Source organism: Rhinopithecus roxellana, chromosome 4 (genome assembly GCF_007565055.1).
Source record: "Rhinopithecus roxellana isolate Shanxi Qingling chromosome 4, ASM756505v1, whole genome shotgun sequence".
Classification (NCBI taxonomy): domain Eukaryota; kingdom Metazoa; phylum Chordata; class Mammalia; order Primates; family Cercopithecidae; genus Rhinopithecus; species Rhinopithecus roxellana.
The window spans coordinates 18925220-18944571 of record NC_044552.1 but is presented as its reverse complement, the minus strand read 5'-3'; the positions used below and the strand labels follow the sequence as shown (position 1 = coordinate 18944571).

Below are 19352 nucleotides of genomic sequence, written 5' to 3'. Positions count from 1 at the left end.
TGTGAGGAAAGTTCATGAAGCTGGGTGGTGAGTTTGGAGGTGAGCAGGCAATGGGAATTTTGTGGGGCTTTTCCTTGCCTCTCCCTCATGTGGAAACGACACAGTCGTTTCGCTTTTTTTTTTTTTTTTTTTTGAGACGGAGTCTCGCTCTGTCGCCCGGGCTGGAGTGCAGTGGCCGGATCTCAGCTCACTGCAAGCTCCGTCTCCCGGGTTCCCGCCATTCTCCTGCCTCAGCCTCCTGAGTAGCTGGGACTACAGGCGCCCGCCACCTCGCCCGGCTAGTTTTTTGTATTTTTAGTAGAGACGGGGTTTCACCATGTTAGCCAGGATGGTCTTGATCTCCTGACCTCGTGATCCGCCCGTCTCGGCCTCCCAAAGTGCTGGGATTACAGGCTTGAGCCACCGCGCCTGGCCTCGTTTCGCTCTTTAAAGCCCAGTGCCTTTCTGGGCCCCATAAGCTATCTACAGTAGGGCCATTTCCCTTCTTACATATCTGCTGTGAAATGGCACATGGGCTACGCAGAGGGACCTTCCAACTGGAGCATTCCAACGTTCTCACGTCCAGCAGGTGAACTCGCAGAGTTGCCTTCACCTCTGGTGTCCGACTGCGATTTCTTTACCCCCACTGAGTCCCCTGAGACAGCACGGGCGAAAGACTGGACTTGGTCTTTGTCAATGTTTGTTTGTGTTTACCCAGAAGCTTGAAGGTTACTTCCCAAGTCACTTCAACATTGAAAGCTCAGTGCTGTCTTGCTCCTGGAGGTGCAGATCCGTCTCTTTTCGTTGACAACTGGGGCTTGAGGAAACCTCTTGTGACTGTTGACATTATTCCAAAGGTCAGAATTTCAAAGACCAACCATAAACAGATACTTTTTGCATCACCTCTCAAAACCAATGTGTTTTGTGGGGATGAACTGTCAGTCAGAAGGGTGCAGGGAGTATAGATGTGAAAAACAGAATCAGCTACTTGGAAGAAAACGCACTTTGGGGACAATTAAGAATAAATGAAAGACACAGGGGCTGATGCCTCTTGTTGGAGAATTCAAAGACGGCTTCTGTTCCAGCAAGCAAATTATTTATCCATTGTAGTCACGTGACCGTAGACCAAATCAAAATGACAAAGTCTGAGAAACTATGTCTTCAAGGGTGCATGGGAGTTAGAATTCTTTCTGGCCATCTAATTGCCCCTTCAAAAGGCATAGTCTAATGGCTAGAAGTAGCTTCCTCCCTCCAAATGCATCCTCCAGTTTTAAAATCTCCGATAAGTCTCAAGTGTCATGGCTGTAGTCGTCTGAGAAATAGCAGACACAATGCACCCCCTGCCCCAGTGACTAAGATCAAAAAATATTTTTTAGAAGTAAAAAATCTCAAGATGGCAGGGAACATCTTCCCAACGTCACTACCACCGGGTGCAGGGATGTGTCTGCGCCCTGAGAGCAGACCGCAGCGCTGGGCGTCCCTCTGAACGCAGCAGAGGCACTCCAGTTCAAGTTCAAATTCAGGGTCGAGGGCTCCCCCTGCTAAGACTGCCAATCATCATAGGGGTCAAGGCATCAGAACTGCTGATTTTTCAAAAAATTTTCTCGAAGCAGCAGCAACCGCAGCAGTTTTCCTGCAAAGCAAACAAAATATGAATCTTGTTAATTCAGCAGGGCTTTTAAAATTATAATTAGTTGGTTGTGCCCCTTAGGAAAACCACAGATGATTTTTTTTAATAACGTATGTGTGCATGTGAGCGGGGAAAAAAAAGAAATCTCTTGATGGATTCCACCACTTACCAGAGTTGGGCTTTTTAATTTTTAGTTTGTGCAAGATATTTTTTTTTCTTTCCAACTTTTATTTTAGGTTCAAGGGGTACATGTGCAGGTTAGTTACATGGGTAAATTTGTGCAAGATATTTTAGGACCATTTGCAATATCGAAGGACAAGGCCTCTTTGTTTCACCTGAAGTAGAGCCGCTCCATCCATCTGGTCAGCTTGATCCCAGCATCAAAGTGAGAATGTGGCCTCAGGTATGGGGACATTTCCATGTGCTTTATGACCACGTCTGACCTGGGGCCCGCACACAGCTACCTGCCATCATTCCTGTGGATCTGAGGAGTACCCTACATTTATATCCCATAAGTTGGCAAAAGATACGACAGAGGTAACCAGAAACCAAATGCCACCAGGTTGATTTTGGGAATGTTTCCTCTGACAAATTGCAGGAGATGTGTATGCTTCAGTTGACATTGTGAATTATGTCTTATTTATCGGCCTGGAACTTTTTCTTTTTCCGCAGGAATAATCTTCAACCACCAGATTTTTAAAATCAATATTATCTCAAATTTGGTTTCCGTCATAATACATCCTGCCATAAACCCATCTCATCCTGACAGGGAATATTATTGTGAAGAATAATCTTTTTTTTTTCCTAACTTCTCAAATGATGCTGCTCCCAGAGTTGAAATCTTACATTAAGTTTTATTTATTTATTTATTTAAAGTAGGAAGGTAGGTGGGACATGGTGGCTCTTATTCCTATAATCTCAGTGCTTTGGGAGACAGAGGCAGGAGGATCACTTGAGCTCAGGAGTTTAAGGCCAGCCTGGGCAACATAGTGAGACCCCAACTCTACAAAAAACTTAAAAATTAGCCAGGCGTGGCGGTGCATGCCTTTTCTCACAGCTACTTGGGAGGCTGAGGTAGGAGGATCGCTTGAGTCCAGGAGTTTGAGGCTGCAGTGAGCTATGCTGACGACACTGCACCCCAGCCTAGGAAGCATCCAGATTGTGTGTATCTGAAATGATTCTTCCTTGGCCTGTGGTGTGACTCAGGTGAATTTCTGAGGCCAAATGGGGCTGAAGAGTGCAGGAAAGGAAGGCAGCCAGCTCCATGACCATCAGCAGGCCTCCTCAAGCAGTTCCAGCAGACGCTGTGTCCAGCTGTCCCAGCGTGGCCAGCCCAAATGTGCTGTCTTCATCCTCTGCACGGCCATCACTTCATAGGCTGCTGTTGTCTTCCATCACATCGAGTTCGAAGCATCCATGTCTGTGTGGAAGGACTCTACCCCCTCCCATCACCATTTCCTCCTCATTCTTCCCCCGCCAGACCCTGGCAGCAGGCCCGCCTTGGAATGCAACCCTGTCACCCAGTGAATTCATTCCCATCAGGCCTCCAAAGTGGCTCCAGTCCTTATGGTGGGAAGGTGGTTTGTGGCAAACCCTCGGGGTTTGTGGTCGCTAGGGACAAAACTGCTTCTGGGGGAGAGGGTGAAGGCGGGGCGGGGAGAAGGAGCGGACACAGCCTGGTTGCCTGTGGATCCAGGCACTCACAGTGCAGGGCTGGGGCACCTCGCTGAGTGCCATAACCTAGGCCTGGGGGCACGAGGGTCCTTTCTTGCTCCAGGTTGTCCTCACAAGAAACAAAACTCTCTCCTACCTTATCAAGACTTTCATGTCCTTGCTGTTTTTGACAAAGAAGAATGGTCTTTGTAAATAGAATGCACAAGCCTTCCTGTTCACTTTTTGTGGATTTCTAAATAAGTGACAGGGGCATATGTAAGCTTCCTTTCCTCCGTAGGCCAAGTGTTTACTTAGTACTGATGTGTGGCCTTTACTATGAGGTACTGATTCATTTCTACCCCATCTTATTCTACAAAAATTCAAGGCAGCTTACAAGAATATGTATAATCAAAAAGGTTTGATTTTTTTACTTGGGCAGAAACCTCAGGCCCAGAAACAGACCTATCAGAAGAAAGGATGAAGACCAGGCCGGGTCCCATGGCTCACCGTGTAATCCCAGCACTCTGGGAAGCAGAGGCGGGAGGATCACCTAAGGTCAGGAGTTTGAGACCGGCCTGGCTAACATGGTGAAACCCCGTCTCTACTAAAAATACAAAACTTAGCCAGGCGTGGTGGCAGGTGCCTGTAATCCCAGCTACTCAGGATGCTGAGGCAGGAGAATCGCTGGAACCTGGGAGGTGGGGGTTGCAGTGAGCCAAGATCGCACCATCGCACTCCAGCCTGGGTGACAGAGCAAGACTCCATCTCAAAAAACAAACAAACAACAACAACAAAAAAAAACAGTGAGCAGCAAGAACTCACTCACAAGTCATCAACCCTGTGCAGTTCCATGCATGGAGCTGAGAAAATGGCTGTGGATTCCCTGCCCAAGATTAGGGAGCTGACTCGCTGCAGGGTCCAGGCCCCCGGCAAGGACATGAATGTTGGGTTTTCTTAGAGTCCTTCATAAGTACATGTGCCTCTTAGTCTTCTCCTTTAGGGCTACATTGGGCTAGATTATTGATATCAAAGAAGGTATTCATGTGTAAACCCATCTCTCAATGATTCCAAAAACACCTGAGCTAGCTGGAGGTCCATGTGTCTGGGTGTGTGTAGGAGGTGGTATTCTTTGGGCTCGTAGAGCAGGCCAAGATCAGGAAGCAGCTCAGGGGACTAAAAACATGGGCATCGGCTTCAGAAACACCCAAGGGAACCACACTCCACCCTTTACAAGCTGCATGGCCGTGGGGGTATTATTTAGTCTCTGAGTCTCTGAGATGCAATTTCCCCATCTGTACAAAAGAGGGTGTCACTTCCTCTGATCTCACACATTGTCATAAGGACTACCCCCAGACGGTTACCAGCACCTCCTGAGCTGGTTATTGATCCCTCCTATGCACCAGACCCTGGTTTTGGGGCTTTGCTTGGATGCTCTCATGGGAGCCACTCAACAAGCTTAGGAAGTGAGACTCTCCCCAACCTGCAAGTCAGGCACTGAGCTTCCTCCAGTGAGAAAGCAGAGTCAGGGTGCAAACACAGCATTCTGATTTCAGGGCCCTCCACGCCAGCCGAAACGCTGCTCTTCTTCCTGCATAGTCTGTGAGCAAATGTTCCATTTCTTTCTTATTCCTGTCTCTTAAGGCCTTCACAGACACCTCTTGAGGAGACCCAAGACTAACCTTTCAAATGGGTGCCTCCTGTAGACTATTTGGTCACGAAGTCCTGGGCATCAGAGCCACGATTCTTCTTCTTCTAGGGAAAGCAGAAGACATGTGGGAAGGATTAGGACTGTTTCCATCAGGCCCTGATTTATGAGCACACGTGAAAAGACAATCACTTGCTACTGAGTGGAAGGTGCTCTTCAAGAGAGATTCTTGAAGCCTACATTTCCGACAACCCCCTGACAGACACCCTGGCCAACCTCGGAGTCCATCTCAGAATCCAGTCTCCCCTGAGGCCCCTGTCACACGACCCTTCCTTTTCACACAGAGTCAGGGCCAAAGAGCTCAGCACCTCATCACACTCAGGTGTGTTTTGCCAAAACTCACGCTGATATAGCACAAGAGTGCCCTGTCACTTGCGATACTGGGGCTACGATGACTGCAAAGATGAGTCAGACACAGAAACAGCTTCTTCCAAAAGTTTTCAAATTGAGTAGACGACAGGAATGTGAATTCCACAAAGAGATTCAAGAACACAGAGAAAGAGTCCAGTTTAAGGATAGAGAAAAGCCGGGGCATTTAATACAGGCCTTAGACAAGTACTGACTTGTGGGCTGCTCTGGAAGCAGCAGTGGAGACAAGGCTCAAAATAAGAGCTGGGGGCGTCCTGGAGCAGGCCCTGACTGCAACTGGGTTGGGTCTGGTGTGGACCACGGGGAACACGTAAAGATTTTTTCAGTCAAGGTCTGAGCTGTAATTAAGGAACTAATGATGTGATAGATTAAGGAAGAGGGTGAGTAGAGGTTGGATATCAGTTCACAGGTTGTTTTATTAGTTCACTGAGAGGGCATGAGCCAAGGACGTAACAGTGAGAATGGGAAGGAAGGCTCAGAGGCTTCTTAGCTCTGGGGGAAAGAAACCACGTCAAATTTGTGTCGTGTTCCTTCCTCTGGTCCCAGAACCCTGGCTAATTCTGCAGCAGGTGCTGAGTTCTAGTAGATTCCTAGTTTGGGAGTGCTTTGCCCCACCCCAGCTGAGAGCTGCTTCTGATGGAAACAGGTTACACACAGATGGTTGGACGTAAGAAAGGCTGGGAGTCATCGCATGTCACCTTGAGCATAATACAGAGGGCAGAGAACTCTCGGATGTTAACTTCTAAGAAAAAAAAATCCTTCTTAAATTTAGTGACAGTCAAAATGCTACTCAAGTGGTTACAAAATAGCAAGTGCTTTTAAGCTCGAAGCAAAAGAGACAAATAAAAATACACGAAAGACTTAACAATAGAATTTAGGTTGAAATGGTAAACAGTTTTGGATCAGAATTACATTTTCAACTTAAAGGTAAATTCTGATGTTGTAAAACCAAGATTATTCTAAAAATAAGCCTTCTGGGAAACTTCAGTCTCAATATTTCCTTGAAAAGTAAGATATACTAAGTTTGAATATTGACTTTGAGTAACACTAAAACTGTATGGTACAAGAAAGGTTCTGGAAGCATTGCTCAGGTCCCCTGTACCCAGCAGCCCATCAGCGGCAGGAGAGCAGAGCAGTGAGGCTCTGTCCGGACTCCAGAGCTCAGCCCTGTCCTGAGTGTTCTCAGCTACAGACACTAATGTGCCTGTTTCATGGGTTGCTATGAGGAGTGAGGGAGGTATTTTTTGTAAAGCAGTTAGAAGGGTGTCTCCACAATGCTGTATAATTATAACTGTAATAACTAGATTTATAAAATGGAATTTGTTTTTCATTAAAAAAAAAAATCATCATCACTCTTGAACTATCTATTCACCTCAGGTACCAGCAGATGGATGGATACAAAAGGTGATTTTACTTGTTGCTACATGGTTTAAAAAATATTCTTAAACTTTTTAAACTGTACAATGTCATTAATTATCTGCTGTGGTTTCTATACTATCCTGCCATGTCAAAGTGTATTTGGACACCAATAAGCTTGGATAAAAATACATTGGTGGAAAATTGGCTCAAAATAGGTTGGTAACCCTAATAAGCAGTTTATGTAGTCTGGATGAGGTACCCACTAGGTAATAAGTCTATTTTTACTTGACATCAGTACCAATTATCAAGGAAAGGTATATTCAGACACAAATAAAACTTAGTGCCGATGCTGAATTTAGAAGTAAAGTTAATTTCAATAAAAACTGGATGTGGAAAAAGTGAGTACCTAAGGCATAGTCATTCCAAGGTTTGTTGGTCAGTGAAAAAGTTCCATTCCAAAAACCTCAGGAAATGGAGAGCATGAGGAGCAAAGGTGGAAGAAACAAAAACGTATCAAACCCATGCTACACCAGGGCAGGGCACCAGCCACCCTAACTGATGGGCACGTCAGACAGGTCCCTGGTGGGCCCAAAGGTTTGCATGGTGTCTTGCCTGTATGTGCATCTTGCCAATTGAACATCCTAGATGTTCAGTAAAGTTACTTGGGCATTGCACATCTGTTTCTGTGTTAATTATATAATCCACAATCATTTGGATGGGGACAACATGAAGGAGGCCAAGAAGCCAGTCAGGAGGCTGCAGTCATTCAGGGGAGGCATGTCCCAGGCCACGGTAACCATGGGAATGGAGAGAAATACACAGCTTCCAGAGGTAATTAGGGGATATCATGTACAGAACATGGAGGTAAATTAAACATGAGATGGGGGATTGAAGGAGAGGAAGGAAACAAAGAAGACGGGCGGGGGCTGGCTGAGGCCGCTCCGGGGGCATCCTTCGCTAGGAGGATGGCTGATGGTGAGGCGTGGTGCAGGGAGATGAGATTAGTTTAGGGGTGGGAAGATCCAGGTGGAAACATCTAATACACAGATGGATGTACGGTTCTGCAGCTTAGGAAAGATACCTTTGCCAAAGAGGCAGATGAGGAAGTTGGAATATGAATATCTGGTAATTAAGGCGATGAGAGTAGATGAAGATTTCATTGTAAGAAGTTATTACAGAGTGGGCTAGGTTATTCACTGTACTCAGTCTGTAGTCTAAGAGTCTCCTACACAAAGACTTGTATAGATATCTGGACCAAGCTGAGTATTAGATAATTCTAATAGATTCGAATTATCTAATAATTAGATTCGGTGCCCAGAGCAGACCAAGCCAGGTGAGCACAGAATTTAGAATTCTGAATTCTGTTTTAAGGAGGCATATTTCTCCTGAATGAATATTACTATATATTCTCCAGAACTTTATATGTTTATAGGTTATATGTCTGTATGTATGTGCACATGACAATGAATTAATTCATTCTATAATGGATACAACAATTTAATAATAAACAGTTACGCTGAAAATACTCTATTAAACAACAAATACATTATTTTTAAAATGTAAACTGCCCAAAAAAGCATTTTAAGGCCAGGCGCAGGGGCTCACGCCTGTAATCCCAGCACTATGGGAGGCCGAGGTGGGTGGATCACGAGGGCGGGGTTTGAGACCAGCCTGACCAACATGGTGAAACTCTGTCTCTACTAAAATTACAAAATTAGCCAGGCATGGTGGTGTACACCTGTAATCCCAGCTACTTGGGAGGCTGAGGCAGGAGAATCACTTGATCCCGGGAGGTGGAGGTGGCAGTGAGCTGAGATCGCACCATTGCACTCCAGTTTGGGCAACAACAGCGAAACTCTGTCTCACAAAAAAATAAAAAAATAAAAATAAATAAATAAATTTTTTAAAAATGCATTTTAAGTAATTTAATACCCACACAAGATTTGTAGTCTGTGAGAAAAGGAATGAGAAAGAACCTTATTTAAGGTTAAGTTGACTCTAGCATCTGATCTGCAAAAGACAGGCAGACAGGAGAAAAAGAGGAAGAATAAGAAGCTGTGGTCACCTGGGCATTGAGTCTGGAGTGGAGCTTGTGGTCTGACAACCAGGGGTGCTTGAGAGCTTCGCTTGCACTTATTCGCCAACTAGAGGGAAATTCAGAAGGTGATTAGTAGAAGAAGGCCTGCATCTGCTGCTCAGTCTCAGCTCCAGCCTCTGCCTTTGGGAGACCAGATGGCCAAATGTCAAACTCATGGTCAATTCTGCCTTCTCTTGAACTGTGTGCTATCAGTGATGGCATAGGTGACTATCAAATCCCATCAGGAAAACATTAGTAAAGACAAACAAGGCAAATAATAAAAATCCTTGTTAATAACTGAACACTTACTTTCAAATATAAGTAACCATTTCTGTAGTATAACATCTGAACTTAGTAAAGTGGATTCCTATCCGTCAGTTGAAAAATAAATATATATTTATTATTGTAAGAGCAAAATGCTACAATGATTCTTGATGATTACCAAAGCAGTTTATGTATTAAAACTTTTGAATAATAAACATTACTAACTTTTGAATTAAGAAGTTTTGAGTTAAATAGGTAGGGAAATAGAGTCAATGTAATTATTAAGAGAGGGACCAATAGATACTTTTACAAAGAAACAATATCCTTTTGGAGCTAGCAAAGGTTTATACAATTTTGGGAAATAATATGAAGAATAATAATATAGATTTACTATATTTGAATTCTAAGTTCTATAAATTTGTTTGATGTGCTAGGATTTATCACATTAAAACAAATAACCTTTCAAAATAAAAACTGTAGGCCAGGCGCAATGGCTCACGCCTGTAATCCCAGCACTTTGGGAGGCTGAGGGGGGCGGATCATGAAGTCAGGAATTCAAGACCAGTCTGGCCAACATAGTGAAACCCCATCTCTACTAAAAATACAAAAAATTAGCTGGGTGTGGTGGGGCACAACTGTAATCCCAGCTACTCAGGAGGCTGAGGTGGGAGAATCACGTGAACCCAGGAGGTGGAGGTTGCAGTGAGCCAAGATCATGCCATTACACTCCAGCCTAGGTGACAGCGCGAGATTCCGTCTCAAAAAAAAAAAAAAAAAAAAAAAAAAAATCTGTAAGTGAATGCAACAATCTGAAGTCAAAGAGGTAGTTCCAAGCAGTAATGAAGCTTCAGTGTGTAGGATTGCTTCAATGCAATCGCTTCATCAAGTACCAAAATATTTAAGTATAAGATTTGAAAAGGAGATAAGTCTTTATTACAGTCAATGAACTTGGTGACAACGTCAAAATTATAGTGCCAAAAACAGGCAGAGGTAATTTTTAAAAATCTCTTGACTTCCACCAACCTCAGTTGGAAGTGTGGTCTGATTAGTGTCATACATTTTCAGCACTGGATCTCCAGAGCCTTCCAATGGCTGACCAAGGTGAAAAATGATGATTCTGCACTCTAGTGTCGAACTTCTTAAATCCGGCTATTAAAAAGTTAACAATAACATTGTACTAATAATTAAACTTTTAATAATATTTCAAGTTTATTTTTGTACCCCAGAAATTTATTCTATGATAGTGGTGTTTGGCTTTTGGCTTTAGTTTCATCCAAGCATTGACTGGAATCCTAAGCTTGTTGCCACCGGCCCAGATGGGTATCGGATGCTCCTTGGGCATCCATGAAGCCCTCAGACTGAAGGAGTGAGCAGCACTGGAGCCCACTGGGTCCACCTCTGCATCTGCTCGGAGCTGGCCATGTGACTGCAGCACTGCTCTCACCCTCAGTTTTCCCATCTGTAAAATGATGGTCTCCACAGACCACAGGATTATCCAGAAGCCAAATAAGATAACACACAAAAGTACACGTGTAAAACAGGTTCGCAGTAAATGTGGATTTCTCGTCCTCCGAAGATTTGAAAAGGTTGACAGTTTCCATGTGTTCACTGCCTTGGGTAGGGTAATGTGCTAATAACAATAACCCTGGCTGTTATTGTGCCTTTCCATCAAGGTTATTATTATTATTAATCCACTATTTGTGAATTGTCCCTCCTGTCTGGCTGATACTCCTAGCCTGGCTGGGTTCTATTCATTCTCTAAGGACTCAGTTCTGGCCTTATCTTTGTGTTAACCACATTTTATTACATCTTTTTAAAAAATACCTATCCCTTGTATTAGATGGTGAGTTACTGTAGGCAGGGACTGGATTTGTGCATCTATTCTTAACACATGGCACATTTCCTGGCACACAGTAGGTGATTGACACTTGAATGAAGGCATCTCTTGCCAGGCTCTGTGCCAGACCCGCTGCCTACACTGTTTCCCCACTCCCTGTGACACCCTCCTACCTGTTGATCCATGGCCATGTGTATTGTGACTTTAAAGCCATAAAGATAATAAAACGGTAAGACAAGTGCTGTTGGTCCTGAAAGTCTTAACAGATTAAATCATTATATGGCTCAGGCAGAAAGCCATCTGAAACAGAGTGTTTGATGGGTTAATCACTATGCCCTTCTCCCTCTCTGATTCTAAAATGCAAATCCCTACATTCCAGTGTCATTCTTTTTCATCCACTGACTTTTGAATTAATGTGGTTTTAGCATAACAGAAAATAGAGGGCCATGTAATAGATAACAGCCAAGTGTGTGGCCGTGGGGTAAGGAGAACTATTTGTTTGAGCCTCCGTTCTGCCAATTACTGGTGGTGTGATCATGGGCAAACGACCTGGGATCTTCCACCCAATTTCTGCCTCATGGAGTTGCGGGCAGGAGTGGTGGTTAAAAGAGATTAATGTCTACAAAGCACTTGGCACGATCTGGCCCATAGTAGGTTCTCAAATGAAATGGTAGTTAAAGATTCAGCTACACAGAACCATATACAGCTTTGTAGAGGTGAAAGGAATCCTAGAAATACTTCTCCTAAGTCCTTCATTTTGACAGTGAGTCAACTGAGGCCCAGCAGGAGCTCATGGTTGGTACGGCTGCATGATAAATGGCAGGAGGAGAAAGGTTTGTGTAGCTTCATGACCAAAGCAGTCCCAGATCACAGTAGAGTGGGTCAAGAGGATCAAACTTCATTCTATCTATGACTTTGCACGAGCATCACAGATGTTAGCAAGGCAATAAATTCTAGCAGCCCTGGTGGTACGCCCTGCTTTCTGATCATCCCTACTGTGCCCAGAGCACAGGACGAACTTGGTTACCTCTTCTCCTTAATCAGAAGCTTGGAGATGAACTCCTTGGCCTCCTCTGAGATGTCCTGAAATTCTTCATCCTCTAAGTCCCACCTGCAGGCCAGGATGTTGTTCAGCGTCTCAGCATCATTGTCACCCAGGAAAGGGGACAAACCGCTAAGTCTGGAGGACACAGGGTCCAGAGTGAGTATTTTTTAAACAGCTTCAACCCCTTTCCATACAGATTGCTTTTCTGGTTCTGCCATTCAAAGGTGAGAGAAGGAAAATAATGTAATCCCAAAGCATAATTTTATAATATATTATTGCAATCAAGAAAATGCTTGCCACTTCCACACAACTCCTAATTAAACAACTGTGACAATAAAGACAGTAGCAACAACAGAATATGAATATGAATATCAGCTTCCTTTTTAAATCACTTTACAGCTCACAAAGTGCTACTACATGCTCAGATGGCAAATGCCAGGCATGTCATCTCTGAGGGGTAAGGCTAGCCTGAGTCACTTAGCCGATCAGGATATGAGCTTTTTTTTTTTTTTTTTTTTTTTTTTTTTTTTTGAGATGCAGTCTTCCTCTGTCACCAGGCTGGAGTACAGTGGTGTGATCTTGGCTCACTGAAACCTCCGCCTCCCGGGTTCAAGCAATTCTCCTGCCTCAGCCTCCCAAGTAGCTAAGATTAGAGGCGCACACCACCAAACCTGGCTAATTTTTGTATTTTTAGTAGAGACGGGGTTTCACCATGTTGGCCAAGATGGTCTCGATCTCTTGACCTCATGATCTGCCTGCTTCAGCCTCCCAAAGTGCTGGGATTACAGGCATGAGCCACGCGCCGGGCCATGTGAGCTCTTTAAATTATTTTTTGGTTTTTAGGTTGTGTCCTAGGAGTTAAAGTGATTAATGAAGAGGACACACATTTACTTTTCCAAATGATGTGCAGGGAAAGAATTCAGTCCTTTCACCCACAGGATTCAACTGAACCTAGAAAGCAACTGAGGATGGGACAGTGTTATTTATTTTTTACAGACCTCAATTGGGGCTTTTATTTAAAATGGCAAAACCGCAGAAAATAAGCATGGAGATGGAGAAGGGTCACAGACAGGGAGAGCTACTCACAGCATATAGGCGATGACCCCCACACTCCACATGTCAGTTGGAAAGGAAACAAAATCATAGTTCACAACTTCAGGGGCGAGAAATTCTGGGGTTCCAAAGTTCACCTTCAGCTTCTCTCTGGGTTTGTATCTGCAATTTAAGAGACAGCGTGGAAGGATGGAAGTGTCAATCAAAAATCATGAACACTGAAATGATGCAGTCTATGAGACAAAATAACTTCAGCCATACATACAGCAAACTTCAAATAAACAAACATTAAAGGAACCCAAACAATGAAGAAAGAGTGTCAAAAACTTGTACAGCGGTCCCAGAAAATTTAAAAGTCAAAATTCATACTAGGAAACCTTAATATGTTGAACCAGTTGTAGGAGAAGCCACTGTGAATAATTAGAACATCTGAATTATAGAAGATGACAAGAGGAAACCTGATACAGTCATTGACATGGGGATGACTGGAGTAAGCCTGTATTAATGAATAAACAGAGTACTGCAATATTTACAACATCCATTTTATACACATCGTCAATGTGCTGAATTGTTAACGTGTCCATGTAAACTCTTTGTTCGCTCTTTGTGCCAGAACCCTTTGCAATCTTGCTTACGTTGTTAATATTTTTAAAGTAAATCTTCTCTGTACAGATGGAACAAATATGAAAGATGAAGACAAACACTTGCAAATGCTAAATTAATGGCTTCTAATTTAATAAACTTCACTGTATTAGGTTTTAATTTTTTATACTTTTTACTGCATGCATTATAGAAACTTCTAAACACTCAAGTCTCAAATTTAGCAAGTTAAGGCCAAACATAATAATTTTTGTTAAATTAGTTATAAATGAGATCATGAAACCAAGGAGCAGATCTGATATATGTTTGCAAAGAAAGGGCACCCATCATGTCCCCTACCTCCATTCGTACACCTATGTCCAAATAGACATACCTTCTGGCCAATCCAAAATCAATAATTTTTATTTGCTTAGCATCCCGATTCACACACAGGATATTCTCAGGCTGCCAGGAGAAAGAGACACATTAGCAATGAAAACAACCATCATTCACTCAAATTGTCCTTGAACCACAACTAAAAATACAACGATGCTCAGAAAAAACATATCAGGCCTTTCACTTCGGGGCGGGCTTGTCCGTGTGGGTACTTTCTCCTTTAATTATGTGGTGGATGAGGTTGCGGGTATCCTGCCAACCCTGCATTACCCAGCCTGTCCTCTCCACGGCTTCACAGTTCACCATAATGCCTGAGTTCAGGCAGAGGCCTTGAGGGGAGCAAGAAGAGGAGGCTGCTTCAGTCCTTCCCAAATGCACTGTGGAGGCCCGCTCAGACCCGACATCTGCCCCTCTAAATTATTGAGTATGAATTTCCCCTTCTTGGAGAAGTAGTTTTCCCAAGATTTATGAGTTCCAAGAGAATTGACCTGCTCCATTTAAACAGCCGCACTGAACATGCACTATACTGTGAACGTTCCGGCCTCCAGAGCTTCCCTTTGCTCAACGCTTATGGGAAAGTCGCACGGGAGAGGAGGGCTTTTCTCTCCAGTCATTCTTCAGTCTCGGCAGTTCCGAGGTTTTGCTGAGTTTGGTCTCAATGCCTAAATCCCCTAAGTGTTCCCTTGGAGCTAGGCCCTGGTAAGACCTTAGCCTGCTAACCTGACCGCCTTGGGGTGTAGGGGAGACAAGTAGGTTGTAGTGCAGCCTCAGGGCTCACAGAATGTCCGACAAGTGCACCTAATGTTTACTGGGGTCGAAAAACGGAGGTCTGGGGAAAGTAAGTGATTTCATATAAAGTCAAGGCCATTTATAAAAGAGAAACAAAGTTTTCAAAGAGTTAAGAACCCTCAGTCCCAACTCTTTATGAGCTGGAGGGCACCAGCCCAGAAGCCGAATGCTCAGGATCCCATTCCTCAGCCTTCAGTGGGAGCAGGCTCCCCCTCCCCAACCTGTCCGGATGGAGAAGAGGTTCCAATGAGATCAGAATTCAGAGACACGTTATGAAATGACACAGTGTCTCCTTATCAATATTCAATAGTACATTTGGTTGGGTAGAATATCTTTGGAAGCCCTTTTCTAAAATATCTCTAAAACAGATGTTTGTGAGTCAAAGTCATTGTAGAGAAGGGGTGTTATGTGAAACATTTGGTTTCGTGCTTAAATAACTGACGGATCATGTATAAAGCTGTCCAATTGTGAAGGAGTACTGTGGCATCAAAAAGTTTGCAGGATATAGAGAAATGTTTTGAGGGCATTTCAAAAAGTTAGCCTTTTTATGATGATAAAATTAAAGAATGTTCATTGGATAAAATTTGCAAAACAAAAATATAAAACAGACTGTTTGTAAGTCACCTATAATCTCCCCCCACATAGTGACAATCATTCTTAATATTTTTGGCCCTTTTCCTTCCAAGGATCTTTCAGAAAAGCAGCTCCTTAATGACCCATCCAGCTGTCACCTTTTTTATGATCTTTGCATCCAAGAAATAACTAAAATTGCCCGCTGCAGGTCCTCAATCAATGTTATAAAGCCCCATATGGAGTCATTTGACTTACAATAGGTTTGCTCTTAATTCCAGTTGCCAATCAAATCCCTTTAGGGATATCTGCAGAATATCTACATTCAATGAAAACGCTCCATGAAAGCATGCATTATCAAACTCAGCTCGTAGCGAGGGTTTTGCTAATGATTTTTAACCTCTGACTTTGTCATTTTATAAACCACTTCCTCCTGCTCTCCTCCTGCTCCAAAGTGAATGGGGAAGGCAAGGCACATAAATCAAGACAGTGAGGGAAGCCAAGTTATAGGAAGAGAGGGCCATGGAAACCTATTTAAGGAGGCTAAATTTATTTAGCTATGCAATCCCTAGTGACATGCAATAGATGGGATGTTATATAGAATATATATTTTATCTTACTGTCGTGCTGTGCAAACAGGGAAATGAGAAAATGACCAAGCCACACAAGATGTACTTTATGATACTTAGTCCCAACATGGGACTTGATCAGGGTTATGGGGCCTAGGTCTTTTATTGGTTGTAACTAAGACTACGTACAGTCCGATTCTAGGAGTTTCATAGTGAGATATAATGAGAGAGGTAAAGAGGGAAGGGGTGATCAATAGGAGGAGAAAGAAAGGCGGTTTGGCTTCTCTGTGCTTTCTACCATTGGCAGTGGGGTGCCCGCCCCACCCTCTCTGCCCCTTAGCACTTCGGCCCCGTTCTTCCGACTGCCCTCTGCTCCATTCTCCATAGGATTCTATTCCACGGGGCAGCAAACCCACAGAAAAACAAGTCTCAAAGTCCGGAGCTTCCTGAGTGACTCGAGGAGCTGCCGGCAATTCTTGGAGACCTGGAAAGGTTGGCTACTACTTAGGGAATTCTGAGTTAGCTAAAATCCTCTCACCTACTTGTCCTGACAAGAGGGATACCACATGGCTACCGCTGTGGTGGTGGTGGTGGTGGTGACTGTTTTAATTCTAAACTTTAAGGGAAACCATTGCCATATAGATTTCCTTAACGCAGGCAAATTACAAGAATCTGAATATTAGCTCCTGAAGATGGAACATGCAAAATATTAGGGAGTGACAAAAGCTGAGAATAAGGAGATGAGGGGAACAATTCAGATGTTTATTCATTTCTGAAATGACTGTACCAATTTCCCCAGTGGCATATAATAGCAGACAGGGCCCACTCACTGAGCAAGGCGTGGAAAGGATACAAAATCTCACAGGATACAAAACACCCTTACCTTCAGGTCCAAGTGGAGAATGTACATCTGATGCATGTGCCTTATCCCCTCACATATCTGCTTCATGAACAGGATGGTATCAAGTTCCGTCAAATTGTAGTTCTCATCAATGATGCGGTCAAACAGCTCCCCACCATCCACGCTGCAGAGGGAAGAGGAGCGAAGCCCTCAGTCCTGATTTCCTAACCACCATGCGCTTTTCTTGTAGTGACTTGGCGTGCAAGTTCTGCTACCTCTTCTGAAAGGTGTATGTGCAGTTATTTCTCCGCCTTATTTGCTGTCTTACTTAGATGATTCTTATCTTGAAGGCCTGTATTTTATATACCTTCAATCTCACAAATGGAAATCCTCAAGCCAACCCTCCATCTTTTTTGGGTGCGTTTTTTTTTTTTTTTTTTTTTTTTTTTTTGAGACGGAGTCTCACTCTGTTGCTCAGGCTGGAGTGCAGTGGCAGGATCTTGGCTCACTGCAAGCTCCGCCTCCCAGATTCAAGCGATTCTCATGCCTCAGTCTCCCAAGTAGCTGGGATTAGAGGCACACGCCACCATGCCCAGCTAATTTTTGTATTTTTAGTAGAGATGGGGTTTCACTGTGTTGGTCAAGCTGGTTTTGAACTCCTGACCTCAAGTGACCCACCAGTCTTGGCCTTCCAAAGTGCTGGGATTACAGGCATGAGCCACCGCACCCGCCCTCAAAGCCCCTTTATCCAGTGTCTTCAGCTCTGGGGTGAGCCCACATGTATCATGTTCTAAAGATACTGAAGAGAAAGAGGACCCTAAGAACTCTGGGAGGGGAACTCCAAGCCCTGACTGAAAGTAGTCAGGGTCTCAGCCCTCTAACTCTCCAGTGCTTCTACGTGGCTGGTGCTAGACACAGTAATTTCCCTTATCCTCTAGGACACCTTCCAAGACCCTTCATGGATGCCTGAAACTGTGGATAGTACTGAACCCTGTATATACTATGTTATTTCCTATAGATACATAACTCCGATAGTTTGATTCATAAATTAAGCACAGTAAGGGATTAGCAACGATAACTAAGGGTAAAATAGAACAATGATGACAATATGCCAGCTGCACTATTCTTGTGCTTTGGGGCCATTGTGAAGTAAAACAAGAGTTCCGTGAACACAAGCACTGCGATGCCTCCACAGTCGATCTGATGACCCAGTCGGCTACTAAGTGACTAACCGCAGGGAGTGGTGGAGACGCTGGACAAAGGGATGATTCACGTCCTGGGTGGGACCGAGCGGGACGGTGGGAGATTTCATCAGGCTACTCAGAACAGTGTGCAATTTAAAACCTGTTGATTGTTTACTTCTGGAATTTTCCATTTAATATTTTGGGGCCTCGGGTAACTGAGACCATGGAAAGTGGAAGTGTGGATAAGGGAGGACCAGGAACCTATACTTTTTATTCAGAATGCCTGATTGCAGAATGAAAAACAAAACGGAATCACAATATCAATTCTGTGTTGGAATTGCAGTCGTCCCTCCCCATTCGTGGATCCTGCTTCCACAGGTTCGAACAATCGCAGATCAAAATGTTTGACCAAAAAACAATAAAAATTGACAATACAACAACAAAAATAACACAAACTTTTTAAATATACAGTATAACAACTGTATAAGTGGCATGTACAGTTTATCAAGTATTATAAGTAGTCTAGAGATTATTTAAAGTACTCGGGGGGATGGGCATAGGTTATATGCAAAAGACTACACCATTTTATACCAGGAACTTGAGTGTCCTCTGGTTTTGGTGTTTGCGGGGATCCTGGGACCCTCTCAGATTCCAAGTAATGACTGTACTCGGTTTCTGACTAACCAGTCCTTATGTTTTATAAAGATGAGTTTAAATGGAAGCTTCTGAGCCCGAATCATCAACCGTTTTTGACATGTGAATACGGTGAAAGTAAGATGTAGCTCAAAAACCACTTTCCTCCAGGTTGCCCTGGCTAGTATTTAAGCTTGATTTTTGACAAACAGCTTAGATACAAAGCTAGATCTACTTGGTCCCGCTACTTCTTATCAATAAAATCCTGTATGGAGATGCGTAATCCCAAGCTGTTTCCCTTGGAGAACTGATGAGATTGTGTGATCCGCACGAATCAGAGTCTGCGGGGACAAGCTTGGTTCTGGCCCCACTGCAGCAAGACGGAGCTACTGACGCACAGTCGTGGTCATGAGTGGGTCAGGGAGGGGCAGAGGGGATACGCACTACTCCATGACCAGGACAATGTCGTCCTTAGACTCAAAGGCATCGTACAGCTGGATAAGGTTCGCGTGGTCCAGCTGGTTCATGACGCTGATCTCGTTCTTCACCTCCTCCTGAGAAGCAGGAAACAGTGCATTAGTGTGGCCAAGACAGGACAGGGAGAGAGGGGACCACCTCCCACAGGCTGTACCTTGTCCTTCATGCCTCTGGTCTTGATGATTTTGGCTGCCAGCTTCAGACCTGTGGCCGTCTCCTCACACTTGTGAACCTGGCCGAAACGCCCTCTGCCAAAAAAGAGGAAGCAGTGTAGCATGAGGCCCTGTGGTCAGCTGCCACATAGACAGCACACAGTGGCCCCAGTATTTCTCCTGCTAAGTCT

General features: G+C 44.0%; 1 protein-coding gene across 1 annotated transcript in view; it reads right to left on the bottom strand.

Annotated features, from left to right (window-relative positions):
• Positions 1-386: 386 nt before the first annotated feature.
• MYLK4 (myosin light chain kinase family member 4) overlaps positions 387-19352 on the bottom strand; it is an 84383-nt gene continuing 65417 nt past the window's right edge. Inside the window, exons 4-12 of the mRNA XM_010361817.2 lie at positions 19164-19257; positions 18977-19086; positions 16758-16899; positions 13945-14015; positions 13005-13133; positions 11901-12053; positions 8761-8839; positions 4942-5014; positions 387-1612 (exon numbers count right to left, since the gene is read on the bottom strand). Coding sequence (XP_010360119.1) covers positions 4967-5014; positions 8761-8839; positions 11901-12053; positions 13005-13133; positions 13945-14015; positions 16758-16899; positions 18977-19086; positions 19164-19257 — 826 coding nt within the window. The 3' untranslated portion in view covers positions 387-1612; positions 4942-4966. The remainder of the gene's footprint in view (positions 1613-4941; positions 5015-8760; positions 8840-11900; positions 12054-13004; positions 13134-13944; positions 14016-16757; positions 16900-18976; positions 19087-19163; positions 19258-19352) is intronic.